Source organism: Mus musculus, chromosome 4 (genome assembly GCF_000001635.26).
Source record: "Mus musculus strain C57BL/6J chromosome 4, GRCm38.p6 C57BL/6J".
NCBI classification, from domain to species: Eukaryota; Metazoa; Chordata; class Mammalia; order Rodentia; family Muridae; genus Mus; species Mus musculus.
In genome coordinates, this window is record NC_000070.6 from 107,837,192 (window position 1) to 107,849,391 (window position 12,200).

At 52.0% G+C, this 12,200-nt stretch overlaps 1 protein-coding gene across 29 annotated transcripts in view; it reads left to right on the forward strand.

The window, feature by feature from the left end:
- The window catches only part of Lrp8 (low density lipoprotein receptor-related protein 8, apolipoprotein e receptor), a 74,641-nt gene that overhangs the window by 34,992 nt on the left and 27,449 nt on the right, over positions 1-12,200 (forward strand). For 6 of the 29 annotated variants that reach the window (XM_011240465.3, XM_011240466.3, XM_011240467.3 and 3 more), the window contains 2 exons: positions 6,025-6,153; positions 10,253-10,375. In XM_011240465.3, coding sequence (XP_011238767.1) covers positions 6,025-6,153; positions 10,253-10,375 — 252 coding nt within the window. The other 23 variants (NR_033496.1, XM_011240455.3, NM_053073.3 and 20 more) reach the window with 7 other exon arrangements.

The following is a 12,200-nucleotide window of genomic DNA, read 5'->3' on the forward strand; positions in this document are numbered from 1 at the left end:
TGAGAAAGAATAAATATTGGAGTAAGAGCCAGCATTGTCTGTTTTCATGCTTGGGCCTCAAACTCTCTGCCCCCAACATAACAGTCCATTAGACTACCAGGACACTAGATCCATACTATTAAAATATTGTAAGGGGGGTTGTGAGAAGCGGAGGGACCTGGGAGCAGGTTCTCATCAAACACAGAGTCATAATGGGAAAGCCCAGAACATTTGCCTAATGAAAGTATCGTTTGGGCTCTAATTATAGCTCGCTTGATTGGGGAGCCTCTGACCCACCTTCAGGCATCTGTCGGGAGGGGTGCAGGCAGGGAGCAGAGAGACTGGTTCAAGAGAATGAGTTACAGATCTGGGTGCTACTTGCTACGTGTGGATTTTTTTTTCTTTCTTAGCAGCTAGCCGGGGCCTTTGCTCCTTACCCCTGCTTGCCTTCAAATTAGATCAGGAAGCACCGGCCTGGAGATGTGACATCACCCATTTTGCCTGATGCTGTGTGGAGGAGCCTGGTATAGTTCTGCTCCTTCAGGGTGCAAGGGTGCAAAGGTGTACCTCCTAAGGCATTTTCTTGGGGTTCCCAGCCAAGCGACAGTAGTGCTTCCCTACGGCCCAAGTCTCCAGTCTCCTTAGAGCAGGCTGTCCCCATTTGGACGTTGTCTATCCGTAAGACTCGAGTCTTTAAGACTGTAGACCGGCGAGTAGCCATCAGGTACTGGCAACAAACATTGTTCTTTTTTCTTAATTTATTAACTTATGAGTTGGCAAAGGATTTCTGGAACAGGGTTCTCAGGAAATTAATAAATGCCTTCAGTCACTTCAGGGTGGCACTTCAACCCCCCTCACAGTGTTGTCTGGCAGTAGGGACTTTTGCTTCAGCCTCTTAGAAGCTGAAACACTTGGGCAGCAAGCCGAGGGTGTCCCTTGGGAGCATCTCTATTCCTGAGGCTGTGCTGGGATGGGGACACGTGAGCTCCTGCGCATACCCCCAGGCTGGGGAGCCACAGTCATTTACATTTTCATTACAAGGGACAGGACAAGAGTAACTGTTCCCTGAGCTGCAAGTGTGTCTCAGGCTTTTGAGTATAGGGATTTCCATATTGCCTCCTGCAAACCACTCATTCAACCCACTGTTCAGCAGAGGAGGCCAGAGAGCCCGAAGTCAAGCGCCTGGTCTAAGGACCTTAGTAGATGAGATTTGGTCCTAGGTCTATCGACTCTAAAGCCCAGGCTCCCTCGCCTGTACCAACTTGCCTATGGGTCTTGGCTTCAAGGATCCTGGAAGTAGATGCCAAATGGTCATATTGCACAGCCTACCTGAGTAAAGACTAGGTGGGCATCTCTTTGTCCTTTCTAGCCACACCAGGGAAAGCAGCCAAGTGTCCTCATGTGCAGTGGCTAAGTAGTATAGATCTGGGATGGAAGTCCAGCTCTGCTCCCTCCATGAGACTCTCAGAAAGCAACCTACACACTCCGGGGCTTTCTGTCTGTCTGGGAGGTACCCCAGCTCAGCAGTGGGCAGTAGAGAGGCCTTACCTGGAGCCTGGAAAACCATGCCTAGACCCAGCTTTGGGGACGAGATCTATCACAAGAGAGACAGGAATTTGAGGTACCTGTCCCTCTCTGGACTCTAGAATACCTCTCCAAGAGATGCTTGTCAACTTGTCTCCTTGGCCTCTTTTGTCCTGGCCTTCCAAGAGCCTCGGCTCTTTAGGGGTGAAGGGACCGGTAGCCAGCACTGCTGGGTCCTTGAGAGCCTGTAATTAGAACTGTCTATTTAGGGACACAGCAAATGCCTTATTAATTATAAAGAAAGGAAGCAGACAGATTGTTTAATCATTGTCCTTGTTGAAAGGTTATGCTGTTAACTGTATAAATATTCATTGAAAGTTCAGTTGGCTGCCTGCAGCACTGGGGGCTGCAGAGCCAGGTCTCCGAGGTGGTGCATCTGGCCAAAGGCTATTTCAGTCACCTCGGCTTTGGGTAAGGCAGTTTGGGATTGGCCCTCAGTCATGCATGGTTTGATGGAAGGACAGGGTTTTTGTCCGACTATAAACTTTTGGTTCAGAGGAACCCAGACTCTGTCTTTCATGTGCTGTGCATATTTGGGCGAGTTACTAGGTGTCTCTGAACCTTAGGACTGCCTCCCCCTCATCTGCACAGTCCCTTTGAGAGTGGTGTTTCTGGGATCTACTCACAGGCTTCTTGCCTATCAGGGTTCAGGGTGGGGGCAATGATGAGTTGGTTCTTTGTCGTCTCTGTTTATTAAAACAAAATGTCACAGACTAGACTGGGTATGTTGTAAATGACAGAAATCTATTGCATATAGTTCTGATGCATATACAGGCCATCCACAGACTGGTGTCTGGTGAGGGTCCATTTCCCACAGAGGTTGCTTTCTCACCCAGATCTTTGTAATAGAGTGGCATGGAGTCTACCTCCAACATCTCTATTATATTGTATAATTATATTATATTGTAATTTTGCTTGTGTATTTCACATACATAGTACTGTGGCCCATAAGTACATTTTCATAAAGATGTACATTGTGTAAAGCTTGTTCCTTACGTCCACCCTTCCCGCTCCTGTTTTAGCCCCTGTGTTCCTTTGGGTAATTCTGCTTCTATTTTAATATCATATATACACACTTAATTTTATATACCTATATAAAATTAGAACCACAAATGAGAAGGCATGCAATATTTGTCTTTCTGAGTCTAGCTTAATTGTTTAATATGATTATCTCCGATTGAATTCATTTTCCTGCAAATGACATTACTTTGTTCTTTATGGCTCAAAAAAAAATTCCGAGTGTTCAGGTGCGTGTGAGTCTGTGTGCAGGTGTGTAGAAGGATATGTGTGTCTGTGTGCAGGAGTGTGTGTATAGAAGGGTATGTGTGTCTGTGTGCAGGTGTGTGCAGTGTGTGTATGTGCGTGCATGTGTGTGTGTGTGTGTGTAGAAGGGTATGTGTGTGTATATGTATGTGTGTGTAGAAGGGTGTGTGTGTGTGTGTAGAAGGGTGTGTGTGTGTGTGTGTAGAAGGGTGTGTGTGTGTGTGTGTGTGTGCGTGTTTTGTTTTGAGCCATCTGCAGCTTTTCTGAGAGGGCATTAGCTCCATTGGTGATGGCATTGCTCTCAGTGTCTTAGTTGCCTCCTACAGGTGGTCAGGTGGAATGGGAAAACAGCATTGAACCTGAGCAGGCTGACCCACTTACAGGCCTGTAACTGTGGCCGTAGCCCTTTCCACTCCCCGTGAGGCTAAGCTTTATGAGTGGGTAGTGCCCAGGGCTCACCTTCTCCACCACCCGTTGCTTTCTTGGGTGGGTGGGGGGCTGCAAACATTTGAAGCCCTGGTTCACTAGGGGGCCATGGTATTACCAAAAGATGAAGTGTGCCATGCCTTTTCCACATGCAGACTCAGGCTGTCCCACAGAGGTATCTGGATTTGGTTGAAAGTAGTTACTAAGGTGCAGGTTCCAGGGCCTGGAGCTCAGGGGTTAAACGTGCTTTCTGCTTTCCCAGAGGGCCCGGGGTTTGGTTCCAGCACCCAGGGATCTGATTCCATTTCCCTCTCCCTACCATACCCTATACAGAAAGCAGACACACATTCACTGGAAGGAAAATATAAAACTTTTTAAAAATGCAAATTCCTTTACCTTCAGCATCCCGATTCAGTCACCATGACTTGGGGCCAGGAACTTGAGCTTTCAACAGCCCCCTCAGCTCCTGCCTCTCGGTTAGTTCCGTCTGAGAGCCAGCAGTCAGCTCCGGCTGCTTCATGCTCTGAGGCATCAAGAAGTGCTCATGGCATTCCAACATTGATGACAGACGTGCCCTTCCCAAATGCCCACCCCACTTCATCACCCCACAAGACAACCAAAGCAGCTTTTTTTGTTTTGTTTTTGTTTTTTGTTTTTTGAGACAGGGTTTCTCTGTGTAGCCCTAGCTGTCCTGGAACTCACTTTGTAGATCAGGCTGGCCTTGAACTCAGAAATCCACCTACCTCTGCCTTCCAAGTGCTGGGATTAAAGGCGTGTGCCACCACTGCCCGGCCCAAAGCAGCTTGCTTTATTTATTTATTTGTTTGTTTGTTTGTCTATCTATCTATCTATCTATCTATCTATCTATCTATCTATCTATCTATCTATTGGTCAGGGTTTTTCTGTGTAGGCCCTGGCTGTCCTGGAACTCATTCTGTAGACCAGGTTGGCCTTGAACTCAGAGATTTGCCCATTTCCACCTCCTGAGTGCTGGAATTAAATGTATGTGCCACCATCTTCCAGCAAAAGTGGCCATTTTAAAAGCTCACTGAGTATTCGAGATCTACCTGACAGTTACCTCATGCAGAGTGAACTGTGAACTGCAGCTGACTCCATGACAGGTGTTCATGGGATAGCTTCAGGATCCACTCTCCTCACACTGAAGTAGTGTGTGATCACCTGGGGACCTTGATTTAGACACCCGCCCCTCCCCCTGCCCACTGCCCCTAACCCTGTCTACTCCTCCTACCCCTGCCCACTCCCCCTGCCCACTTCCCCTCCCCGCCCCTGCCCACTCCCCCTGCCCACTCACCTCCCCCTGCCCACTTCCCCTCCTCCTCCCCACTGCCCCTCATCCTACCCACTGCCCCTCACCCTGCTCACTGCCCACTTTTCTGTGCCTTTTCTTGCATCGGCCCGCTTTTGTTCTCTTGTGGCCTTTCATTCCAGCCATGAAATCAAATGAGAGGAAACAGATCATAGATCAGAGCGAGACAGGAATCACCCTTCTTCTGGGGGTATAAAACTGTGTATCAGACAAATGTGCCAAACCCTCATGTCATTCTTGTGTGCGTGTGCATGTGTGTATGCGTGTGTGTGTGTGTGTGTGTGTGCATGTGTGTGGCATGTGTGTGTGTGTGTCTGGAACTCAAGACTTAGCATCATGTCTGGTATCCAGCAGTGCTCAATGTTATTCATTGAATGGATTTACAAGACTCGGAGTCTCATTGATTATGTGTGGATAATAGTAACACGTAGCAAGCGTAGGCTGAGTGTTCTTCTAAGCATTTTACAGATATTAATCTGGTCACTAAAACGATCCTATACAGCAGGTCATTGTGTCACCTACACTTTATTGAGACAAAGAGAAGTGGTTAGGCTAAGGTCACGTGGCCAGCGAGTGACTGAGCTCCGATTCCAGCCCAGGCAGCGGCTTCCAGAGCCCACACCCTACTTCCCACGCTGGAGGCCGAGACATAATCCTCACCCTGCAGGGTTATTATAAAGATCAAATGGAAGCGCCTAGCACTGTGCCTGGCACAATCTAACTGAGGCCGGGACTCCTGCACACTGTGGAAGGCATCAGGGAGCCAACCAGAGGTCGTAAATGCATCTGCCTCGCCTGTCATGTGGAGGAAGGGAAGCTCAGAGGAAGAGCTTCCCCAAGTCCTGAAAGGGTTCTCATTCTTTCAGATTGAGAATCAACCCAGGGGCTCTAGGCCCCTGCTTGAGTCAGCCTCTGATTGCAGCTGCAGTAATTATAGCTGCGTACTCCCGCTGGGTCCTGCACGTGGAGGCTGCTCTCTGTGGTGGGCTCAACACCATCTTTGCAGAGACTTAGATTGTTGCTGGTAAGGTTTTGGTGAGCCCTCCAAACCCACAGGTTCAGATGACAGTTGCTGATCTGGAAGGTAAACTGAGGTCCAGTTAGCCATATCTTACTTACCCAGAGGCGCACAGCTGGAACATATCAAGGGTGTGGCGACTCCACAGTGCTGGATCTTAAAGGGAAGACATGTAGGAGCCCTTGGGTCAAGAAAGACTTGTGAGCTTTAGACTAGGAGACTCTGAGAGAGTGTTAGATCCGGTCGGTGTGGGGTGAGGTCGGATTTAGGACACAGCAAGCCTTTAGAAGAGGTTGGCTTCCGATGAAGACATGGAGCAGGAGGGCCCCAGTGGACTGCCAGGGACTTAAGCCCAGTAGCAGGACTGGTTGGTGCTATGACCTGTGTCACCCTTAGCTAAGCCGTGCACGGATGTCTGTCTTTACAGCCAGTGAAGAGTGTCCTGCCGAGAAGTTAAGCTGCGGACCCACCAGCCACAAGTGTGTGCCTGCCTCATGGCGCTGCGACGGAGAGAAGGACTGTGAGGGTGGTGCTGACGAGGCCGGCTGTCCCACCTGTGAGTCCAGGGCCAGTGGTCAGGCAGCCTCGGAGTGATGACCTCTTCTTGGGAGGGTCGGCGGGAAGGGAAGAATAATGCTACCATTAGAAACAAACGGCTGGGCACGTAGGAGACATTCTCTTCTCTCACCCTCATGACCACCTCATGAATAGCCATTACCATCCCCATTTAATGGATGAGGAAACTGAGGCTCAGACAAGGGAGGAAACATGCCCAAGGCTGAGGGGGTGGAACTGAGATTCAAATTCAGGTCTACACACAGCTTTCTACCATGTCTGACATCTGCTCATCCATTCTACAATTCTACCGTTTCCACTGATCTCCGAACAAGAACAGGGGGACCAAAAACTGGGCTGTACGAAATGTGGTGTCTCGTGCCAGCACACTAGCAGCACTGGGGATAGGGCATGTGCGGACAGACTCTCAGGGTGTGAAGGACAACTGTTTCTGAGATCTCAGACTGGGGCGCATGTCGCATGCAGAGAAGCAGCCTCAGCAGGGACAGATGGAAGTGGCCATTGGGACGGTTCCACATGGCTGAACTTCAAACGCAGGATTATCTCCTTCTCAGAGAGCAGTCCAGCAAGGTTTGGGCTGGGGGTCTGGGGAGGACCATGGGGAGGACCATGCATGGCCTGATTCAGTTTACTTCTCTGGTACCCACAGTGTGCCAGGTCTGGAGTAAGGTTCTGAAAGGGACAAGACGGTGATCCCACATAGTCTTCCCCTGGGGACCACAGACTGACAGGCTGTGCTACTAGCCTGGGCTGAGATATATGTGGTCATTCCGGAGGAGGCGTGCCAGGCACTTGCCCACCACTGCCTCTCCAGGCATCTGCCCACTCCCCGCTCTCTCCCTAGCCACCTCTCCTGTTCCAGGAGCCAGGCCATCTCCTCTTAAGGCTTCTGAGATTCCAAGTGTGGAGAGTTGATGGGTCTGAAGCAGGAAGTGTGTGGATGGGGGTGAGGGTCCTGGCTAGAATCTACACTTTAAAACTTCAGCTGTGGAGAGATGGCTCAGTAGTTAAGAGCACCGACTGCTCTTCCAAGGGTCGTGAGTTCAAATCCCAGCAACCACATGATGGCTCACAACCATCCAATAATGAGAGACAGCTATAGTGTACTTTACATATAGTAAATACATGTTTAAAAAAAAAAAGAAAAAAAAAACTTCAGCTGTGATAGTTCTATGAGAACTCATCCACCCATGACAGTCCCCACCCCCCCAAAACAGGCCCAACCTTATAGTCACATGATCCTTCCATTATAAAGCTAGCAGCCACCATTGCAGGCGAGTAGGGAATTTGGGGACAGGGACATTTCCTGTTAATTAAAGAAACCAAAGCTGAGAGGCCCTATTGGGCTCGCTGTGGCCTGGGCAGGGAAGGAAACTGTCCTTCTCTGGCTCTCTGAGAGTTCTCCAGTTCTGATTGTAGATGCAGGGAGTGGGGCCCTGGCCTTGGTGGTGAGATCTGCCAGTCGCTTCAGAACCTCACTGGGAGTCCATTGTTATGAAACACTTCCTATCAGGACTCTCAGAAGGTGGAATCTTCTCTCCCTGGGCTTGTATGAACTGTCTAGACAGGCAGGCGGGTGTCAGCAGCAGCATCTTGGGGGTGCTTTCCCCTCTGGTGCCACCACATCCCAAAAGCCCAAGACAGGGAAAATGCAGCCGTCAGGGGCTTGGTAGAGCTGTCAGAAGAACATGACACGATCTGCTGACACTGTAACACCGAAGACATCACTTTATTTTATGTTCAGTAACAGTGAAAATTGACATCTTGTCGCCAGAAAATAGAAAGGTGGGTTCCGGGCGCCCCCGTGTGGAGAGTTGCGGAGCTGCTACTGCTGTGTAGTTGGCGATTAATAGCCACAGCATCCCTGACCTCCTTGAGCCCTCCCACGGGAGTTCTAAAGAGGGGGAGGAGGCAACACCCCAAACCAACCAAACAAAAAACAAGAAAGCTGAGAGAATGGGTCAGAGTAGACAGAAATGCTCTGGAACCCAAGTTCTGGTTCTCTTGTCACGTGTGACCCTGAGCAAGGTGCTCCCCTCTGAGCCTCAGGCTTCCTGTCTTTAAACTAGCAGGGGGGCTGGCTGGTCGCTAAGGCCTTTGCTGTAGACTTTGCACTAGCCTATCAGAGAGGAAGCCCAGGCTGCAGACAGGGCCAGGACCTGTTCTTTACTTCGTCCACACCCTGCAAGGGGCCTCCGTGCCCACCCGGTACCCAGACATGTGGGTGATGTGGGTGGATGTGAGAGGCACACAGGAGGCAGACTGGGCCAGAGGGAGATTTTCTAAACTGAAGCATGCGATGGATGGAGGTGGAGTTTGAGCCCATGCAGTGGAAACGTTCTGATGTAGAACTAGGAGCAATGGTAGGCTGCAGTGGGTTCCCAGAAGATGAAGCAACTTGAACAAAACCCTGGAGTGGAACTATGTGGTCATAGCCGGGGTATGTGCAGGAGTGAGGTGTGGGGACCAGGGTAGTAGATGCCAGGCTGGAGAATTAAATAGTCTTTGCAAGTGATATACACAACCATGCCACAAACGGACAAACTCCTGCCTTGTCATCTGGTGTCAGTCATGTTACAGATGATTTCCTATCCTTCAAGACAATAGGGCTCTGCAACCTTAGAGCCCCTCTCTGCCCCACCATGTTTGCCAGCTGCAGGGCAGAATATCTGTGTACTTGGTGAAGCCCAGAGACTCAGAAAGGGCAAATGTGGTCGGTCCAAGTTCAGCTCCCCTTTCAAGTCTCCAGCAGGACCTATTCCAGCCTGTAGGTGAGGTGAGAGTCAGAATTCCCTGTACCCCTGTAGCAGAAACAGCGGGCTGGGTCACAAGGGATGGGATCTGGCCGGCCGACCGGCTCTCTGTCCTGCGCAGTGTGCGCCCCGCACGAGTTCCAGTGCAGCAACCGCTCCTGCCTGGCCTCTGTGTTCGTGTGCGATGGTGACGATGACTGCGGCGACGGCAGCGACGAGCGTGGCTGCTCGGACCCGGCCTGCCCGCCCCGCGAGTTCCGCTGTGGAGGAGGCGGCACCTGCATCCCTGAGCGCTGGGTCTGCGACCGCCAGTTCGACTGCGAGGACCGCTCGGATGAGGCGGCCGAGCTCTGCGGGCGAGCGGGCCAGGGGACCACGGCCACGCCAGCAGCCTGCGCCCCGACCGCCCAGTTCACCTGCCGCAGCGGCGAGTGCATACACCTGGGCTGGCGCTGCGACGGCGACCGCGACTGCAAGGACAAGTCTGACGAGGCCGACTGCTGTAAGCCCCCTCCGTGTCACCCAGTCCCACCCAGAGCCTGCCGATATGACCCTCCTACTGGGAGTACAAACCCTGCTTTAACAGAGACTTTACACTGGGAGAATGAAGTGACTTGCAGGAGGTCACATGGCTGCTAAGGCTTGGAGCTCAGGTCTGACCCCAGAAGCCAGGCTTCTTCACTGGTGCCTTTGTCTCTGCTGTGTGGCCATTCCATCACACCCGTTGCTGCTCTTTACTGTTTCAAGGAGTCTGGCACTGGTCCCCATCCCCCACCCCACCCCCACCTCTGTCATACTGACGTAGGAGTGCCTTCCATACCGACCCTGTTAGAGTCTGCTGACTGTTCCAGCTCTGTTGGGTCCCTTCCAGGACTTTGGCTCTCTCTTCTAGGCACAACTCACACTGTGCCTTCTTCATCTGTGCGTTTCCCATCTCTCTGCACCTGAGCTTCTGAAATAGGCTCTTAGTCTCCGGGCTCCCCACCAACACCCAGCACAGTCCCGGGTTCAGGACAGGTTGACTGAGTGGACCACATCACTAAGTCATGAGCACCAGGGCTCAGTGGAAAAAGCTCGTGTCTGTGCTGAGGTGGTGGACAGGGAAACAGGAAACTGGAGTGCTGTGTGACCTTTGGCAAGGCCTTCCCCCTCTCTGAGCTTCAGTCTCCCCCATGTGTACACAGATGTTTTGGGTAGGTGTCCTTTGAGGTCTCCTAAGCTCAGTCACTGGTTCATTCTTTCCAGGGGCGGAAGGGACATGAGGTGGTGGGGAAAGCTGTTCTGGCCCTGCGTGGGTCCTGACCGCCTCTTGCCCTGTCTCAGCAGCACCAGGACCCTGCCGCGAGAATGAGTTCCAGTGTGGGGATGGGACTTGCGTTCTTGCCATCAAACGGTGCAACCAGGAGCGGGACTGCCCGGACGGGAGTGACGAAGCGGGCTGCCTTCAGGGTGCGTGAGGTCTCTGAGAGGAAAGGCCCGTGACCCTCCCAGGCTCAGAGAGAACAGAGCTGGGGGGGCTCCTCCCTCTAACTCTGAGATGATCCCTTCCACATCCCTTGCCCGTTATCCTTGGAATTCCTTCCCATGAGGATCTGGGGTCCAAGAACTGGACTTTTGGTTAAGGACTTTGTAAAGGCTGAAGAGGACTAAGGGGGTAAGATGGGCACTGCAGGGGATCTAGCCTTCCGCTGTCTGTCCACACCCGAGCTTCCTTGTGGCCTTCCTTACTAGTTCCTAGACAGGGCAGACTGAAGCCCTCTCCCAACCCCCTAGAGAGTCCCTCTCAATCTCAGGTGGCTTTGTTGGTCACTACCTGCCCTGCAGGGATAGAAACCCTACTCGCTCATCATCTGGGAGAGTTCATTTCAGAGTGGGCAATGAGGAGTGAACCATATCCCAGGCTCATGGAGCAAACATTCCCCCTTGGGACTCCCAGGACCCTAAGTGCCCCCAGGACAGACAAAGACTCTTGTGTGGATATATGAGGATCTGTCCTGTGAGAGAGAAGACTGTGGTTCCATTGTCTGTCCTGTGGTCCCCTAAGAGACCTGTTGGGTTTTGAACTCTGTGCGTTTTCTGTGGGCCTTGATTGGCCCTGCCCAGCCTTGTGCTTCCCACCCCCCGTCTCACAGGCACTGTCCACTCTCTTGTCTGGCCCGACAGAGTCAACTTGTGAGGGTCCCCGCAGATTTCAGTGTAAGAGTGGCGAGTGCGTGGACGGCGGGAAAGTGTGTGATGATCAGAGGGACTGCCGGGACTGGTCGGATGAGCCTCAGAAAGTGTGTGGTATGCTACCTGTCTACGCCTAACAGCTGAACTAATGCTCTCACCATGCTCCCTCCTGGCATCCAGGCTGGAGGCCCTCTTACCCTCTAGACCGAGTGTTCTCCTGTAGCCTCACACTGGGCCATTTGCCACTGGCATCTCTTGGTCTGTATTGTTGCAAAGCCCGGGGCCCTCTTCTGAAGCAAGGCTACTTCTCACAAAATCTCATTTCAGGCACTGAGCCTGTGCCCTCCACAAGTTTCTCCCTTCCTGTGTTCCCGTCCTGCTGATCTTCCCGTGACCTTGGCTCCTGAGCTCTTCCAGTCTTTGGCAGGACACCTTACAAAGTCAAAGGTTGGCGGAAGCAGCCAGGGAGGCTGTTAGGAGCATGTCCCAGCAGCAGGCAGTGTCACCATTCTAAATCCCAAGATTCTGGAACTCCTGAAGGAGCCCAGAGGTGCAGTCTAACGAGAGAGAAGTAGGGTGAGCCAGCTCTCCAAGGACTAGTGAGGAGGGCAGAGGCTCTGAGCTGGAGTGGAGCAGGAGCCCATGAGTGCAGAAGAGTTTGTGAGTCATCTCTGCTTGTCTCAGGCCAGAATTTAGAGACCTGGACAAAGGAGTCCCCAGAGAACAGAGTCAGATTGGCCCCTCCTTGTCCTCTCAGACCACCCACATCTCCCCTCCTGGGTACCCCAGAGCTCCCCAGGATCAGGTTTGCCCCCCCCCCCCCACACACACACTGAAGATGTAAATGAAGTCAGACTGAAAGGAACCGTAGTTAGGCAAAGCTGGGCTTGCACAGACAGACACCCCACTGCCCGCAGGCCTTGCCTGGAGACATCCAGAAGAGACAGAGAAAGGGGGACAGGGAAGGAGCGGCCGACCCTGTTTCTCCACAACACTCAGCTCTGTAGCTACGCAGGGACTACTAACCTACCAAACTCTCATCTTCTGCATGACATGTCAAAGAGAAATATGTGCTTGTTTGTGTCCACGTGCGTTCTTTTTG